The 17893-nt window shown below is 53.8% G+C and overlaps 2 protein-coding genes across 3 annotated transcripts in view; both read right to left on the bottom strand.

Annotated features, from left to right (window-relative positions):
* Positions 1 to 17056, bottom strand: part of RPS21 (ribosomal protein S21) — a 116862-nt gene extending 99806 nt beyond the window's left edge. The window contains exon 1 of the mRNA XM_065645747.1: positions 17053 to 17056. The gene's annotated coding sequence lies outside the window, so the exon portion shown is untranslated. The remainder of the gene's footprint in view (positions 1 to 17052) is intronic.
* On the bottom strand, positions 185 to 11417 carry GATA5 (GATA binding protein 5). 2 transcript variants are annotated; one of them, XM_065645759.1, is made up of 6 exons: positions 10898 to 11417; positions 8642 to 8808; positions 3037 to 3162; positions 2084 to 2171; positions 1380 to 1504; positions 185 to 340 (listed from the first exon to the last, which is right to left on the bottom strand). In XM_065645759.1, exons 1-6 carry the CDS (start codon positions 11415 to 11417, stop codon positions 185 to 187), a joined length of 1182 nt encoding a protein of 393 aa, XP_065501831.1. The 2 variants fall into 2 exon arrangements, with proteins under 2 accessions (XP_065501831.1, XP_065501832.1); XM_065645760.1 differs by having other exon boundaries at positions 185 to 343; positions 1389 to 1504.
* Positions 17057 to 17893: the final 837 nt, after the last annotated feature.

Below are 17893 nucleotides of genomic sequence, written 5' to 3'. Positions count from 1 at the left end.
CACCCTGACCCCAGCCAGTCAGTGTTTTCCATGAACATCCTCCAACAGAAACCTGTCCTGTGGCCACAGCTTGACACCCCACAGTCCCGAAGCGCCAGGGCAGCCCGTCCTCCTGCCTGTCGGACGTTTTCAGGGCCAGCTAAAAATGTTGGTCCTGAGGCTTTTTGCTGGAGGTTGGGGGTTTCTAGGCGAGCGCCAGGGCACACCAGGAGTCCTGCCGGAGCGGCACGCTCAGCCCGGGCTGCGGGGCCATGGTGGTGGGCGAGAAGGTGTAGTCCTCAGGCTCGAATTTGAACTCGCCGTGGCTGCTGGCCAGTGCCTCATCCGACTGGCTCTGTGCCTGCTCGGGAAGGGAAGAAGAAAGTAATTAGAAAGCCTGTTGTTAGCCAACAGGTCACTATCACCATTGTTGTAAGGCAGTGGTGAGACTTGGATGGATTATGGACATGGTGGGTTATCCCTGAAACTACTGCTGCTCTTCAGAGCAGCCTGGAGCTGGGCATAAAAGGTGCTTCATCCCCAGCAAGCACAAGGAACAAGCGAGAAGGAGACATCCCAGGGACCATCTGCATTTATTTATTGACTAAACACGTCCAGTTTGGAGATCTCTAGGCATGTGTATATTTTTAAGAGCGTGGCACAAATCAGATTTATCAGTTTCAGTCAAAAAAAAGTCCCTCTCCCATACGACGCAGCTGGCACCGTACCAGGCACTCGGGCGCTGGAGCTGAACTTCCCCTACATACATGTATGTCCAGCTTGGGGAGGGCTTAGACCCAGCCTAAAGATAGAGCTGAATCACAAAATTTTGATGTGTGGTTTGATTTAGGGGCATTTTTTCCTCAGCCAAGACAAAATAGCAAATAAATCTTCATTGCAGAAGTACGGTATTGCAATCAGGCATCTCTGACAGCATCACAGCTCTGTGAGCGCTGAGAACCTCAGGGCTATAAAGCACAGATAATGTATGTCCTGGAAGACTTTCTTTAGGAGCTACAGAGGTTTCCACCCTGGGATGATCCCACCAGCTCAATGGGGTTGTAACTCCCAGGATTTCATGGCAAGAGATGGGAACTAAACCCAGCCCTGCACCAAAGCTGGTTCCTCACCGATTGCCTCTGCAGCAGCAGGGCTCAGACCTCCCAGTTCCCCACTGCAAGATGGAATAGCTGATGGGGAGCCAACAGGCTGGAGACCTTCCCAGTCTGCAAAATCTTGGCTCATGCTCCCCACTTTTCTCAGTCTGAGGCAGTCCATCAGGCTACTGGCCGCCAACACAACCAACAAATTGCTTAATATGATCAAGCCCCACCCAGGTCTATCGAGGTACATGGAGCATCCACTCCAGCAGACAATGGATGTGGGCCCCTGTGCCTTACCTGGGACACTGACACGATGGTTTGTCCAGGATACTGCGAGGTCGCACTGGGCTCTGACTTTAAAGTGACCGTGCTGTCTGAGTTGGTGATGGAAGAAGGGGAGTTAGTGGCCGAAGTTGTAGACCCTGGAAGAAAATCAGTACAGGATGATGGAGCAACATAGCACAAATCTGCTCTTAAATAAATTTATATTTTAATGGCTAGCATCACATCTCATGGCATGAATCTATTGTTCTCTTTCTCCATCACACCTCTGTCAGGGTAAGGCTTTGTATTTGGCTGCCAAGATGCTGGAGGAGGAGCAGCCTTTCACAGCCTGGTAGTGCTGGTCCTGGTACAGGACAAAGGGGCTAATGTTGAATATGTCATGATACCTTCTCTTTGACTCTTTAATATACCATTCCCAGCCCTGTTTTTTCCCATTACTCAGTTTAGCCCAGATCTACTTGAACATGAACGCTGCTGGGCTGAAACTGGGTGTCCACAGCACAGAGGAACCTCATGGGAACATGTCACCGTTGAGATTTCCCACCCAGCATCCTCCTTCCATGTGAGGTCTAGGCATAAATACAAGTCTTGCACTGAAAGTAATCTTCAGGCAAAAAATCACAATAATGTGTTCTAATTATCATAATTTCTTGCAGAAGACATGTTGCGGTGGATTTTATTCCAAGCCCCTGTGACGGATGATAGCAGCACTGTACCTGTTGAGGTTTTGCCTTTGGTAATGTTTTTAGGCTTCCTTTTCCTTGTCTGGATGCTTTCCTTTTTCATGGCCAGAGGTCGTGGTACCTTGACATTCATAAAGTTTAGAATCATTAATATCGTATTTTACTTAGCTCCTTCCCACACACGTGTTGCTCTCCTATTTACATGCTGTAGCTCATGCAAAGCACCTAAAGTCCTTGTCCTTCACTAAGTGCTATTTTTCTCTGCAATAGGCCTTGGCTGTGAGATGTATAAGGCTAACAGCTAAGGCTTTCCCACAAAGTTTTCCTTTATTTCCTATTTTCCTTTTCCTGATTTATTAGTGACCTTTATGACAGGGCCCTATTAAATTACACTGCCAGACTGAGAGCCTACATGGCTCGGAGAGAACGGTCATGGGATAAAGAGACTTTAACGTTTATGGCAGAAGTTTGAAGAGGCCTATATGGAGGGATGAAGTCTCCTCTTTGGCTGATGGACACGTTACCAACAGTTCCCATCCTCTGTGGATAAATGTCATCAGCCAGCCTCCATGTGGACTCCTTAGGATCCTTCACGCATTCTAAATTACCACATCTAGAAGAAATATAGCCCTTATCTCCAGTCTGGGATTGGGAAGCTTCAGTCTCCAGCTACTGGAACCTGGTAAGCTTTCTTTTTGGGGAGTAACTTGGCAAACAACCTAATTAAGAGCTACTCAGTGGGAAAAATCTCCCCTCTGTGCAGATACCTCCTGAGAGTATTCCAGAACCCCCTTAGCTTTATTCTGGAGAACATTAGTAGACTGAGCTTTTAACTGTTCAAGGAGACAGGACTGAATTATGGCTCTTCTGGGTCCAGCCTAGAGGCTGGTGCTTGATATCCTGGACCTGCCGGGTGGTGATCCCAGCACCCAAAGGGTCCATCCCAGCACCCAAAGGGTCCCTCCCAGCATGGACGTCGTCCTTACCCCGTGGAGCTTCATGTACAAGCCGCAGGCATTGCAGACAGGCTCCCCTTCGGCATTCCTTCTCCAGAGGGTGGTATTGGTTGTGTGGCAGTTAGTGCAACATAGGCCAGCACGTCTAGATGAAGACTTAAAAAACAAGCAAACAAACACGTGAATGCACACATAACCATGATAAATTGGGAAGTTTCCTTTCATATACAAATAAAATCTCCAATTACACCAGTTTCCTGGAAAATGTGAAACACAGACGATAGCCAAATTCAGATCAAAGAAATTACATTCAAATGAGATCACTCTAATTTGCAAGTGATTTTTTTTTTTTTAATGGAGCTTGATAAACCTGGCAAATATCCTTGCAACACACAAACTTTCAGCAAATCTGCTGGAAGTGATCAAAACTCAGAGCACAGAGAACTTTCTTCCAGGAGATCCACTCAGATGGAGACAGAGATGGAAAATGCCAGACAGACTTTAAGCACATGAACAAAACTCCTCATGCTTTAAGTGAACTCTTCTTCTGTTTTCTGCACTCAGAACTACTTCTAAAGTTAGCAACATCCCAACTAATCTCTGGTTTAAGACAACTGGAATCAATTGGCTGAACTGAGCGGGACTGAACTGAACTGGCCCATGATGGGACCAGGGAGCTTATTCTTTGCACGTCTCGCAGATAATCTGTTCTCTTCCAGGCTGCGGAAACACTGTGCAAACATTAATTAATGACATATTTTGTGAGTGCAGTGATTGCTGGCTCTTAGATGTTAATACTTCCAAATGGAGAGGCAAAATATTCTGGCAGAAGCAGCAAACTCATTTCTGACAACTGTACTCTGAGCCACTGGAAAATTCACAAGTGTCTAAATACAGACTCATCAGCTCAACAGGCATTTCATTTGAAAGTCTCTTAACACCAGGTATTGAAACTATTTTAATAAAAGCCTTCACTAACTATAAGATATTAGTGACATAAGGTAATACCACAGGCTCTCCACATTCAGGTGTTTGAATACGTTCTTTGGCCTTGAGAAAAATCACTTCGATTCCTCTCAAAGGCAGACGAGAGGTGATGCGGGCAATAAAGAACTCCCTGTTTGTTTATTCTTCCATTATTGCTTGATATCATGACTGAGCAATATAACAAATGAAGTGGGAAGAGTAGGAATAAAAATGAAATGTTTTTACAAGGTTAGCAGTCAAATAAAGCTCTGCTTTGAGTTTCAAGAGACACAAGTGACATGTCCAAGTTTTGATTCACTTGTTGCTCAGCAAAGAGGTCCCAGCAACTATTTGCTAATAACAGTATTGCTTTGGAAATCATTTAGCTTTCAAGAAATAACCAGGCAAAAATAACAATACACTGAGGTGTGAGCTGACAAGCCTGGCACAGAGCAAGGGACAGCAATCCTTGTCCTTCATATGGGACGTGGTGTCACAGTGAGATCCTGGAGCAGCTACAGAGCTGCCTGAAAGTCTTCCAGCTGCTGGGCTGTGCCGTCCATCTGTGTGGTCAGGAGGGACCTCAACCCCAATGGGGGCAGAGGGAGGGATGAGCACCCCATGGGAGCAAGGGCTGTGAGGTCCAGCTCCTGCCACAGGTGCGGAGGCGAATTTGGAGGCGCTGAGCCCTGGAGTGCCCGGCACTGTGAGATCTGCCATCGCCTGCTGACGGAGAAAGGCCAATGCAAAGACCTTTGGAAAGCCTCGAGATTTCTGAGCCACCACAGGTCCCTGGAAGGGAGGGAGACACTGTCCCTGTCTCATAGAATGGTTTGGCCGTGGCTTGCAGATGAGGTGGCAACCAGACCTGTGGCTCCAGTGGCCCAAGGGCAAGGGCAGCCCTGCCAGAGTTCTGCCCGTCCTGCCAGCACCTCGTCGCCACCTGCTCATGGGCAGCGACTCATGTCTTCTGCGTCTCCTGCACATCATCTCTCAGATCCACGGAGACCAGAAACCATCCTCCACAGCCAAATATTACAATTTAAACCCCTAAAACCCCATGCGAACCTGGCCCTGTAGCACAACCTGCCGGCTTAACAACAGAGACAGTCAAGGTTACTGTTGCTCCCTGAAGGACGAGAGCACAATACATTATTGCTGGTTTCCCAGCAGTTCCCTTAAAAGAAAATACATTTCTGCCTGCCTCCACCCGGCTGCCTTTGTACCGTTCTGACCTTGTCTAGGAAGTTGTTGACTTCAACATTGTGCTCCAGTGTTTATTTATACAAATGCAGCATACACTCAAACAAAAACTCTTCACAGACCCAGTTTGACAGCCAAGTGCTGCTGATAAGCTCAAGGAACCATGAGCTGGTGCCTATTGAATCAACCGTGTGTGAGCACTGCTTGGAGAGCCCAAAAAATTCAGCGGCAGCATGGCAGATCCTTTGAGGCAGCCCAAAGCCGTCAGAGAGTTTGCTTCACCTCCTTTTCAAAGGCGGTAATGAAACCACAGGGTCTCACAGGAAAAAAAGAAGCCTCTGAACCTTCAGATTTAATCAACGCTTCTCTGTCCTCCCTGCCAGCAGGACGGAGGGGACCTGGAGCTGATAGGAAAGAGGTTGCAGCAAAGTGTGCTGAGATACCCGAGCTCAGCTCCTGCAACCAGGCAGATCGAGGCTCAGAGCCAAAGGCAGCAGCATGTTCGGGGATTTGCCTTCGTTACCACAGCTCTGGGCAAACCTGCACCTTGGAGGATGAGGAAGCAGCAAGAATTGATGGCCAGGAGAAAGCCAAGGCACACAGCATGTATACTGCATGTCTCTGAGGTCCTATTAGATCAACCCAGGGCTGTGATCAGCCCCATCCCCGCCTTCCCCAAAAGTGTCACCCAACCCACTATGCATTGCAAACTGTAAAAAAGGACAGGCTGAAAAAATACCTGCTGAGCCAAGCTGGCAAAACTCAACTCCAGGTTAGTCCTTCAACTTAGGACGGTGTGGGAGCTGCTGAGCACAGGACGCTGCTGTATCTGCCCCCGCCCCGTGCTGCACTGCGTGGTGCAGCTCTGCTCCTGACACGGGGGAATCGCATGGGCAAGAATGGAGCCATCCACCTCCACCAGCTGCTCCTGAATGGTAAAAGTGGTCTGGCTTTTAGGACTGGGTCCAAGGTATCATCTTGTGAAACGCACCAAGAAACTTTGGCTAGAAAAGATACTGCCTAAAATGAAGTGCTGCTCCCATCCTCCTCTAAGATAAATTCTTTCTGCCAAAAGCCACGGTGCTTTGAATCCAGACACAGGCTGTGGCAAAACAGCTGTCCCTGCTGCAAAAGGGATGTTGCTCTTATCTCAAAAAAAAAAGAAACAAAAAATGAACTGGAAGCTACACTACTATTGCTCACCCTCTCCCACACATGAGCACTACTGAGCTGCAGGACGTCATTCCTGCAGCGTTATCTGGGCCATGTTGTGTTCTCCGGGGCTTTCAGTGGGACTTTGCTTTGTGAAAACAGAAGTTAGAATAACTCCCAGTGCGGCATCTACTTACAGAACAAAGGTCGTAACGTAAAGGACAAAAGCAACCATTTTTCCTCCCTGTGTCTGTATTTCACTGCATCATGAAACAGCCAGTTTCATCATTCCTTTCAATTGTGTGTCACCGCGTTCACTGCTCTGTTCCCACCCAGCCCGCACGGGGAGGTTATGAGTGAGGAAAACATTCCCCACCATGGAAATCGTTTTGGGGAAGAAACATCCCAAGCCACAGGGGTGCAGGTCACTCCCTTGGTGGTGGATTTGCAGATCATGCCTGGCACTCTCTTGTTGATCATCAGTGGATCCCCCGTCCTCTGACGGGGCAGAACTTGTTGCAACATGACATTCTAAACCCTTGGGAAAATCCAAGATTTTGAAATGTTTCATTGCAAAGTCAGGATGGAAAGTCAAAGTCGCAGCCCCTTTTCTAATCCATAGAATGAAATCCCCTCAGGTATTTCAATCTTATTGAGATGTTTCCCCTGAATAAGAATCAGCTTTTTCATTTGGGCTTTATCATTACTGTATTGATAGCCAAAATAACAATTAAAAAGTTTGTAAGTTCTTTGATAATTCCTGGCAAGATTTGCTTGTCCCTGGGAAACAGCCTTAATTCTGCAAACTAGCATTCTCCACCTGAAAACTCTGCTGAAATATTTGCCGAAAAATTCTTCACAGGTGCTAGGTACAGGGTGCAGGCAACGCAAGGCTGGCTCCCTTCCCACACACCGAAATAAAATACCGAATAGCAGCAAGACCTCTCCAATTCCTTTGGGGAAGAGCTGTTAAAAAAAAAGCCCTAAAATTCATCCAGTGCCACATTTTGATGCCAGTCCAAAATGTGGAGTTGGATATAAACTGGTTTGCACTGATCTCTCAATTCACGGATTGTATTTGCTCTGAAGAAATTAGCAGTGTGACTCTGAGATTCGCAGCACAGCAGCAAGCAGAGCCCGCTGCCGGGGTGCGGAATTAATGACATTATATTAAAGGAGACCAGGAGGTTTTTGGTGAGAGAGGCAAATCCTGTTGGATAATGCAAAACGTCTCACAGAAATGCTTCGATTTTGATGTGATAAAAAAAAATAGGGTGATTTTCCACGTAGCCGCCACTCATTTTGTTTTGCAAATCTGGAGCCACGTTTCCGGGATCAGAATCAAAATGAAACATCTTGCTCAATCCCAGCTTATGGGGGCTTTTTATGGCTTTCTTACACAGAAACTTGTCACTATTGGGTTATTGCTAATAATTTGTTTTGCAATGCAAAAAAAAATAACTGCATGAATACGCCCCAAGTGAAAGCAAAAGGAGCTCCCAGCTGTCCCCCCGCACAGCTCCGACAAACATCCTGTTTGTAAGGACGGCTTCTGATGACAGGCTCTGAAACCAAAACTGTTACCACCAAATTTAAACATCCCAAAGCGACTCTACCAAAAAAAAAAAAAAAAAAAAAGAGCTGCCTTTGCTCTCTCACTATGGGATCCCAATTGGACGAAGCCAAATATCATATTGGGGGAGGGGGAAATTAATGCCTTAACCTGCAGAGAAACCAGGAACCACCAAACCCCAAACTTCCCCCTTAGGCGGGTGGGTGAAGGCAGTGGGGGAATGAGCCTCCTCCTGCTCCCATCATGATCAGCCACAAACCTGCCTGGGCCGGCTCAGGATCAGCCCTGTCTCCTGTTCAACCCTGCCTAGACTGTCCGTGTCTGCATGAAGAACTAGGAAATAATCATCATTATTACAGGATAAAAAGCAATGCACAATGCAGGAACAGAGCTGGGGGAAGTCCAGAGAGCCCCAGATCGTGGGCAGGGCTGATCAGCCCCTGCTTGGCTGCAGCGCAGCCCCTCCATGCAGCCCTGGGACCCCTCTGGTCCCTCCTGCCCTGTCCCCGTGCTGCCCACCCTCCGGCTTCACTCCCCTCCTCCAGCCAGCTCTGCCCCACAAGAAGGGGCTCCTTCCAGCACTGACAGCGTTTTGTTTGTGGGAGAACCGGAGGTCAAACATGGCCTAACACAAAGTGCAGAGACCGCGACAGAGCAGAGAGCGCAACAGCCCCCTGGCTCCTGCCCTCCAGCCACCCCCCGGCTGGAGTAGGGGATCCCTGTGGGGTTTCCCCCTCTTACCAGCCTCTTCTGTGGCTTGAGTGGCCGGTTGATGCCGTTCATTTTGTGGTAGAGCCCGCAGGCGTTGCACAGGTAGTGCCCGGTGCCATCCTTCCTCCAGAGCGGCGTGGACATGGCCCCGCAGTTCACGCACTCCCGGCCGTCCCCGGGGAATTCCTCCAGGTACTCTGGAAGAGGCACCCAAGACATGAAGGTCAGGAGCTGTCCCCACCGGACAAAGCCACCCATGGGGACCCTGCAGGAGAAGGTTCCCAAAATCCTCTGTGCCCCGCTGCTCCTCTGCAAAGGAACATCCCTGCCCGGTGGGAATTTACCACCAGCCTGCAAAGTGTGGAACAACCCCTTTTCTTCCCCCCACACCTTAATATTTTAAGATTTTGCTCAAAACTAAAATATTCCCCACTACCTTCCCCAACAGACCCCAAAGTGCTGAGGGCGGCTGAGGTGTCCCTGGGGTGGGATCAGGCAGGGAGCCCATCAGCGGGAGAGCGCGGTGTTACCCCCGCGCCGGGCACAGCCCGAGCTGCGAAAAAAAAATGATGAGGAGGGAGGCAAAATGGGGACATTTTCCTGATTTTCCTAATTTCCAAGGAGCTGCGTTGGTCCCTGTCCCGGGCTCGGGGCTGCCCGCGGAGCAACGCCCGGGCTGCGGCTCCGCTCCGGCCGGGCCGGCAACCGCGGGGCTCCCCCGGACACCATCCCCGACACTTCCCCTCCCTCAAACTCCTGCTACAGCGGCTCTTCCTCACTTTTCTCCCCCTCTGAAAGCCCCGTGAAGAAGACGCGGAGCCGCCCGCTCCGAGCACCGTCCCCGGTCCCTCTCTGCCCCGAGCGCGGCTCCGCGGGGAACGGGCAGCCCGGAGCAAAACCGAGGGACTCTCAATCGAGCGAGTCGGTCTTTTCCCTCCTGCTGCTTTTCTGTCTCTTTTTGAAATAAATTCCTCTGCCTGGAATGTTATTTTCTTTCGAAGAAAAATATGGTCTTATTTTTTTTTTCTTTTTATCTTCGATCGTATTAATAATGATCCAGCGGAACGAAAAAGGAAAAAGAACAAAAATCACAAAGGGAAAATGGAAAATAAAAATAAAATGTAAAAAGTAAAAAAAAAAAAGCCTTAATAATTCATTAATGAAAAAAAAGAGAATAGTTTACGCTACTTAAGAGCGGTTTACACTATTGAAGAGCAAAAAATAAACGGCAGAGAGAACGGCGGCCACTATTCTGGGTCCCAAACCACCAGATTCAAAGCGCAGAAGACATTTCCGCGCCACCATCTCCCTCGGCAGGACCGGGGAGATCCCTTCTCGCACAACGCAACGGATTTTCCCAGACAAAGGGAAAATCCTAGAAAGAAATTGCTCCCGAGCACCTCCGGCATGGGAGGAAAAGCCGAGCTGGGGAAGCAGCTCAGTGGGGAGAGGGGCTGCTTCCCTGGTTTAACTTTGTTCTTGGGGTAAAGATAAGATAATTCGGTTCACCGCAGTAAAGATGATAACGCGGCTGAGATCTTGAAGTGGCTTTTAAAGGATTTTGCAAACCACCGCCGGAGGAGGATGGTGAAATACCCCCGGGGCTATAAACCCTGCGCACGGAGAGTCCTTTTAAATCAAGTCCCAAATTTTATTTGCTCAGGGCTTGGTTTAAGAGGACTGTCCGGTGTCGATGCAAACGAATTGAAGTGAGGTTTATTGTTCAACGCCTGAGTGCGTTTCAATGTCTCTCCAAAGGCCGCAGAGCCATGCAGCTGCGGACCTGTTTGGGAGAAGGAGAATTAGGAGACCGAGAGTCTGTTCAAATATAAACTAATTTACCACAATAAATTACTTAAAAGGGAGGGAGCTATAAATCTGCCCCGCTAATTTAAACACAAGGGTAAGTATTGAAGCACAGGCACAAAGTCGATATTGTGAGAAGGAGATATCGCGGGGGTGGGGAGGGAAAGGGTTGAACGGCCCCTGCTCCTCTGTCCTGCGGGGGAATTGCTCTCCTTTGAAACGTGGTCGTTGCCCCTCGTGTCACACACACACTCCCACACCCACCACCTCTATCCAGGGTCAGCCACACAGGCCCGGTGCCTGAACCATCTCTCCATCCCTGGATAAAGTCATCCCCTCTTTTACCATCGGGGATGGCAGCTCAGCCCAGAGCCAGGCCACCAACACACCGGGGGAAGGGGAATGGCTGCGACCCGGCGCCGAGAGCCGGGAAACGAGCCCGCGCCCCGAGGCGACGGTGAGGGGCGACGGCGACCTTACCGAAGGTGGACCTGCGGCCGGGTAAAGCCGCCTGTCTCGTCTGCAGGCTGTGCAGGACACTACTCTCGAAGTGTCCGGCCGTCCAGGAAGGCGGTATCTCGGGGGTCACGTAGGCGGGGTAGGGGCTGGAGTAGGACCCGTTAACGGAGCGCACCAAAGCGTTGCCGTATTGCTCCCGGCCCCCGCCGCCCAGCAGCAGGGACCCCTGGTAGGCGCCGTCGCGGCCCGGGGGGCTGCTGCCCGGCGGGCTGTGCGAGTAGGAGAAACCCGACGGCGGATGGGGGCTGCCGGCGTTGAAAGGAGCGGCCTCGCCACTGCTCTGCCCCCAGCCCGGGGGGCTGGAGAGGTGACTCTGGTGCGGTTCGCAGCTTTGCAGGTAGGGCAACGTCTGAAGGACGGAGGGTACCCGGGTGGTGGGCACGTAGACGGGCGAACCGGCCGACGAGTGGAGGAAGTTGCTGGAGTCGTGGGAATAAGCCGACTGGCCATGGTTGGGGGCGAGGGCCAGACCCTGATACATGTTCCGTCCTCGGCGGCGACGGCGGCTGCTCAGGGCCCGGCCGGCTGCGCCCCGACGTTGCCAAGGGACTCACTCAGAGGAACCTGGAGGGGAAAGAGTAGAGAGCCGCAGGCTGAGAACCCGGCAAACCCGGGCCCGGGGCCCTTCGCACCCGCCGGCGTTTCTCGCGGCGAAAGCGCCTCTTCCCTGCCTCAGGCAGGGGCTGTAATTTATATTTTTTTTTCTTTTTATTTAAACTTTCCTCCGGTCAGTTCGTCCCGCGGGGAAACCCGCGGCGCCGGCCCGAGAGCAGCAGCCGAGCCACGGCGACAAATAACCTCCGCGCAGCGGGAAGCGGCCCCGCCGGCACCTTCCCAGCGCCCCGCCGCCCGCCTGGGCACTTCCAAATGGCCAGAAAAAAACCACCAAAAAATAACCTTTTTTTTTTTTTTTTCTCCCCAAAAGTACTTCCCTTCCCGTCTTTTTTTTTTTTGAGCCCCAGGCCGGGAGCGCGTCTCGGGGCCTTGCTGGCGGGGAAGCGGCCGGCAGCGCCGCGGCCCCTGGGGCGCCCGTGTCGGGCGGGAGGGGGGTCCCGGCGGCTCTGGGCAGCGGTCCCGGACCTGAGGCATCCTCGGTGTCCTACATCCACTAGCGCTGCCGCTTTCTTGTTAAAAAATGAAATGACCCTCAGGCAGGCCTCTCCGTTCGGAGGAAGCCGTGGAGCACCGCAAGAGCATCCCGCCCCCGGCCCCCCTCCCGGGCCGCTCCTCCCGCACAGGTACTTACATGGCAGCGGACCGGGAGCGGAGCCGGGCATGGCCCGGGTGGGCATGAAGCTGCGCTCAGACCATCCAGGGATATCCCAGGAAAATAAAAATAATAGTAGTGACAAAAATAGAATAAAGTTTACGGGGGAGGGACGAGAAAAAACCCAAAACAACCAGGACCCGCTGGCAGACAGGGGCTGCTCTCCCCGGGTCCCTCCCCTCCCGCCACCGCCGTCTCCCGTGGGTGCGTCCCTGGCTGAGCCCGGCGGGGAAGTGGCGGCGGCGGAGGCGGCGGCGGCTCTTTACGGCGGGCCCCGGTGCGGCCCGGCCCACGTGACGGCCGGCGGGGTAGCCCCGGTCCCGGCCAGGATTGGGCGCCTCCCGATATGGGGGGGGCACTGGATAAGTCCCACCGGCTCCGCTCCCGGCGGGGGGGACGCGCCCGCCGGCTCCCCCCTGGTGCGGAGCCGCGGGCGCCGGGCGGAGCGGGGGCAGGATGCGGCCCCGAGGGTGCCCCGCACCTCCTCGCACCCCCTGGCTGACACCCCCCCTCAAGTCTGGATGTGTCCGCCCGCCCCCCGGGGAGGGGTAAGGGGTGGCTCCCTCTTTTCTGGGCCTCGCTGTGTTTCTGGGGGTCTCTCCAACACCCCGATGCTCCCGGGCCGTCGGTAGATACTGGGGAACACACCGAAACTTTTTTCCGGCGGGGCTTTCGGGTAGCAGAGGACATGGCCAGGCGGTTTTCTGCTCCGAGCGAACGCTCCGGTTCTGCTTTGCAACAAAACCTATACTAACGGGGAAGAGGGCTTTAACCAACATGCCCCCCAGCCCGCCCTGCTTTTCTCAAGCGGCCCACGGCCCCTGCGAAGCTGGACCGACGCTTAGAGTCTCTCCGGCCCGGCCTTGCGCGGGGCTCAAGGCGGCTCTGCCCGTCCGGGCCGCTGCGGAGAGCAGTTCTCCGGGTCCTCATCGTCCCGTCGGGGCCGTCGGGCCCCGGGCTGCCCCACTTGCAGGGATTCTGCGGTTCCCCGGGGGGAGCAGCGGAGAGAATCCTCCTCCCCGGCCCAGCGGCTCTGGCCTTGCGACGGCAGCAAAAGCCCTGTCCCCGATTTTCCCTGTCGGCGCGACCCCGCGAAGGGGCGGCAGGAGGGCAAGGAGCACTTGATCCCTTCTGCCCATTTAGCCCGGATAATTTGGCCGAGTTAATTCTCCTCCAGTACGGAGCAGCGAGGCTGGGCCTCACCCACCACCGAAGCGAGGAAATAATTTAATCGTTATCGCGTCTTGCCTCCGAGGCGTGCGGGGGAATTTTTGCGCCTTTGCCCCAAGGCGCCGTTTCTCTTCTCCTTGGAGAAACGGAGTAAAAAAAGACTCGTCGAGTCTCACCCACCGCTTGTTCCACTCACGGGCGGACAGAGCTTTGCCGCCTGCGGGGGACTACCGACAGGATCAGGCCCTATTCGGCCCCGGGAGCCCCGGCTGAGCGGGGTCCCGGCGCCCGGGGGAGCCCGTCCAGCTCTGGTTCCGCTGGGACCAGCGCTGCGGGAAGGGTGGGAAATTTCAGCTCCAAAATAAACTGGTGCAGGAATGCCAGCTATTTCCCTCGGAATAATGCAACGCAACTGGTCGGAGATGTATTTATTTGCTCGCGAAAGCGGCCGTTTACGGCTCGCGGGATATCCCTGTACCAGCAGAGCAAAAGAAAAAAAAGGAAGAAATAAAAATTATATTAATTTAAAAAAAAAGAGAGAGAAAAAATAAAAAAGGAAAATTAGCGATAGAAAAAGAAAATAACAAACGGGGGATAACAAACAGGGGAGGCTCCTGCTCAGCGAGCCCCGCGGCGGCACGGGCAGAAACGTCCCCGCGCAAAACCAGCCCCAACCCCTCGGTGTCTGTGGCTGAGCCAACGCTGGAGCTTCCTTCGTTTCGTTTCTGTTGTTAAAAGCGGGGTGAAGCCGTGGGGATGGGTAGGTTTGCAGGCTTTACAATTTCAAGGTGTTATGTAAGTGTGATTTTTTTTTTCTTAACGCGTTCGAACTGCCCGCTCCCATCGCTTCTGGCATTCAAATAAATGTTAAAACCTTGAAAGAAACGAGGCGCAGCTGAAATCCGGAGAGATTTACCCCGGGAGCGCGTTCACACCGGAGGAAACTGTCGTGCGCGAAAACCTGCCCGTGGACGTGTTGCGTGTCTGTGCTCTGACCCAGACATTTTTCTTTTTACCAGTTTTCAACCCACTTTCTCACGGCGGTAGCGTTAGCTCAGCTCCCGGTGGTGCCGGGGCTGCCTGGCTGTTGCCCCACCGGGCGGCGGAGACCCGAGGCCACGGCGAGGGGCGACGGGTTCCAGGGGTGACCCCTCCCGCTGCCGCACAAGGCAGCGCCCGCGGGCGCGGAGCAGCGCTGCGGGCAGGTGCTCCGACACTGGGGGGGTTTCCCGAGTCACTCGCGACAGTCGCCGTTGGATTGGACCCATATTCCGGTCCCAGGAGGGGACCGGCCCGGGCTAGTGCCACCCACCCGTGAAACCTACGTGGGGCTGCCCATGGGGTGGGGGAGCCGCACCCGGTGCTCACACCGTGCTTCCTTATCGCTGCCGTTTGGGTGTTTGTAGGAGTCTGGTCTGTGCACGGTAACCGGGGGCCAGGCGGGGGGCGCGGGGGTCCCCCGTTGAGGAAGGCCCTGTATGGGCGAATCTTTAGGTGAAGCGGGAGGCAAGTGCCAGCGTGGCGCCGGTGCCAGAGGCGATGCCCCATCCGCAGCCCTCGCACTGCGCCCGGGGACGTCACTCTGGGGTGCGGGACACGGGGAGCCCGGGCTGTGCGGGCACCCTCCCGTGGGGACAAGCAGGGGGTCCCTGGCGCTCCCTGTCCCACCGCGGGCACCCCCGACGTGGCAGGCGGGCACAGGGCGCCGGATATCTCTACCCGGGACCCAGGTCACAGCGAGGCTTAGACGGGCACAAAAATCCGAACACCAGCGCAGGGGCAGGTGATCCCCGGACTCCCCGGAGGAGGCCACAGCCCCTCTCTTCCAGCCCCGGCCGGAGAGGGGGGCAGGCGGGAGGGTCTTTCGGGAGACCACGGTGCCACCCCGACGGCTTTGCCACCGACGCACATCCCTTGCCAGGCTCACGGTCTTTTAGATGGGCTGGATCGGACCTGGATCAGCTCTTCCAGGGGGATACGGCCACTTTTTGGGAGGAGGGAGTGAATTAGGAAGGGGTCCCCGTTCATCGTTCCCCCCGTCCAGGCAGAGCTTAGCTCCGGCTGCATCCGAGCGGGGCCGGTGCGGCTCGGCATGGCGCGGCTCCCGAGGGAGCCCTGACCCCTCCAGGTGAGGCTCCCCCGGGCCGGGACAGACTGCCCGGCGCCCCGGCCCCTCGGCCCTAATCCCGCTCCGGCTGATTTGTGAGTCCTGCGCAGGGGCGGACGCGTGGGAGCGTCCTGCGAGGTCCCCGAGGGGAGCTTTTAGCTCCCCCTCTCTCTCCCCTCAACGAAAACCAAGGGGAAAAAGTAAAGTGGAGAAAGGAGGACAGAAACGTACCCGTTCCTGCTGCACCGGGCACAGCAATGTGCACCCTGAGTGATGCACCTCTCGGTGCATCGAGAGGTGGCAATTCACTAAATATGGCCCCTCTCCCCCGTCTGCCTCCTGCGGGCTGCAGCATCCTCCCCCGGGCTCGGAGGCAGCTCTCAGCCCGCTGCCCTCGGGGGTGCCGCTGGCGGCGAACCCCGACGTTAGAGCCGAGCCCAAGCCGATGCCCCGCGTCGGGGCTCAGCCAGCCCAGAAGCAGGTACTGGCCCCATTTCGGGATGCCCTGCACCGAGCACCCCGCTGTCAAGTATTTCGCCCCTGCAACCCCGACGGAGGGCACCGGGCCGCTTCCCAGCTCAGCCCTCGACTCCAAATTGAACGTCCTGGAGAAAGGATGAGCTGCCTGCTGGAAGAACAAGCTCCCCCGGGGCTACTACCCCCTACCCGTTGGGCTGTGAATGGCGGGGATGGATGGGAGGGGACCAGCAGGGTTTGCGTCCCCAGGTCTGCATCTCCCAATCCGCATCTGTGGTCCCCATCCCCTGACCAGCATCCCTCCCTCCATCCTCCCCCCAGCCCCTTCCTACCCGGTCTCCAAGGGGTGACTCGGTCCCTGCCCTGGGACTGGGCTCAGGTACCTCCTGCAGCCAAGGTCAGGTTGATTTGTGGGGCAGTGCTGGAGAAGAGAGAGAAGTGATGGATACGGCCAAGGCTGGGGGAGGCCCCAGCAAAGAGGGGCTGTGGGCAAGGACTGAGCTGCCCCAGGCCAGCCAGCCAGGGACAGCAGGGTTTTGTGCCTGGAGAAGTGAGGAGATGCCAGAGGGCTGTGTCTCAAAAGGGTTAAATAAACAGTGGGCTCTGCCAAAAAATATTTATCTCCTGTTATATGCATGTGGCAGTGGCTCTTGAGAAGGGGGGCTGTGAGAGATGGGTGGGTGAAGTATTTAAAATCTTTCTCCCTCTTACTCTGAGATCCTGTTTTCTTCCTTAGCCCATAAAGATCTCACTGGCATGGAAAATAAAAGAGGTCCCATAGAGTTGATGTTGCCTGCTGTCCCCTATGGACCCGTTGTATGGGGATGCTTCAGTCTCAACTATTCCTCCATCTGCTCACAAACCCATAACAGCCACAAAAATCACCCCACTTCCTTCAATATTTGAGCGTAGAAAGTGCAGACTGCAATGTGTGCCCCTCTAATATGGCTAACTTGGCACATGCCCCCCAAAAGTGACCTTTGCTTGTGTGATTTTGTCCCCGATTGTTTAAAATTCATTTTCCTTCCAGACTGACTTAACAGAAAGCTCCAAGTTTCAGAGTAGTCATTAAATTTCCCTGAATAAACTGGAGCCCGCGTGTGCTGCGCTGGTGTGCTGGTGCTGGCAAACCCAACCTGGCACTGGCAGAAGCCAGTGAGCAAAGAGCAAAACCACCTCCAGAGCCTTTCCAGCCACGCAGGTTTTCACCACGCTCCCCACTGCCATTACAGGCAATAAATGAGGAAAGAAAAAAAGAAAAAAAAAAAGGCTATTTTCGTATATTAACCTCCTTGTGGCCAGGTGAAAGGTTAAATTCACATGATTCATTGGCGGCTGAGAGACAGCACTTTGTTGCTAGGATTTTGGGGAATGTGGAGGGCTCCAGCAAAGGAGTCTCGCTAATCTTTAAGGGAGGGAGCCAGGCTCCTGTCTGACGGCTGCAGGCCCAGCAGCTCTGTGTTTCATTTCAGACTGTCACTCTCCTATCTCTCAGCTCACTCCCAGCTCCAGCTTGCTGCCAGATCTTGGGAACTGTTAACTCAGACAAATTTATAGATGGAAAAAGAACAGTTAGCCATTGTTCCTGAGGTGGGGGAGGGAGGAAAGTGAGGAGCTTCGGCCACCAAAGTCATGATGTAACCTGGTTGGTGCTTGGTTGGGAGAAACGTGCAAAGGATCTTGCTCTTCCTGTGCCAGGGAAGGAAATTAGGACCATTATGTCACTGCTAAATGTTGGGAGATGGGACACTGGTGCCCAAGTCACTTGGAGACCTCTGTAGAGCGTTCCCATAAAGCAGAATCTCCCAGCTGGACATCTCTGGGGTATGAGCTCATTTTCTTGTTTTGAGTCCTGTGATACTGGGTGTTTTTCCTTAAAGCTTCAGACTCTGGAGTCATGAGATGTAGTATCAACAGCAGTGTTCTCACAAACAAA

Source organism: Caloenas nicobarica, chromosome 15, assembly GCF_036013445.1.
Source record: "Caloenas nicobarica isolate bCalNic1 chromosome 15, bCalNic1.hap1, whole genome shotgun sequence".
NCBI classification, from domain to species: Eukaryota; Metazoa; Chordata; class Aves; order Columbiformes; family Columbidae; genus Caloenas; species Caloenas nicobarica.
The sequence above is the reverse complement of the archived record's forward strand: the minus strand, read 5'-3'. Positions and strand labels throughout refer to the sequence as shown.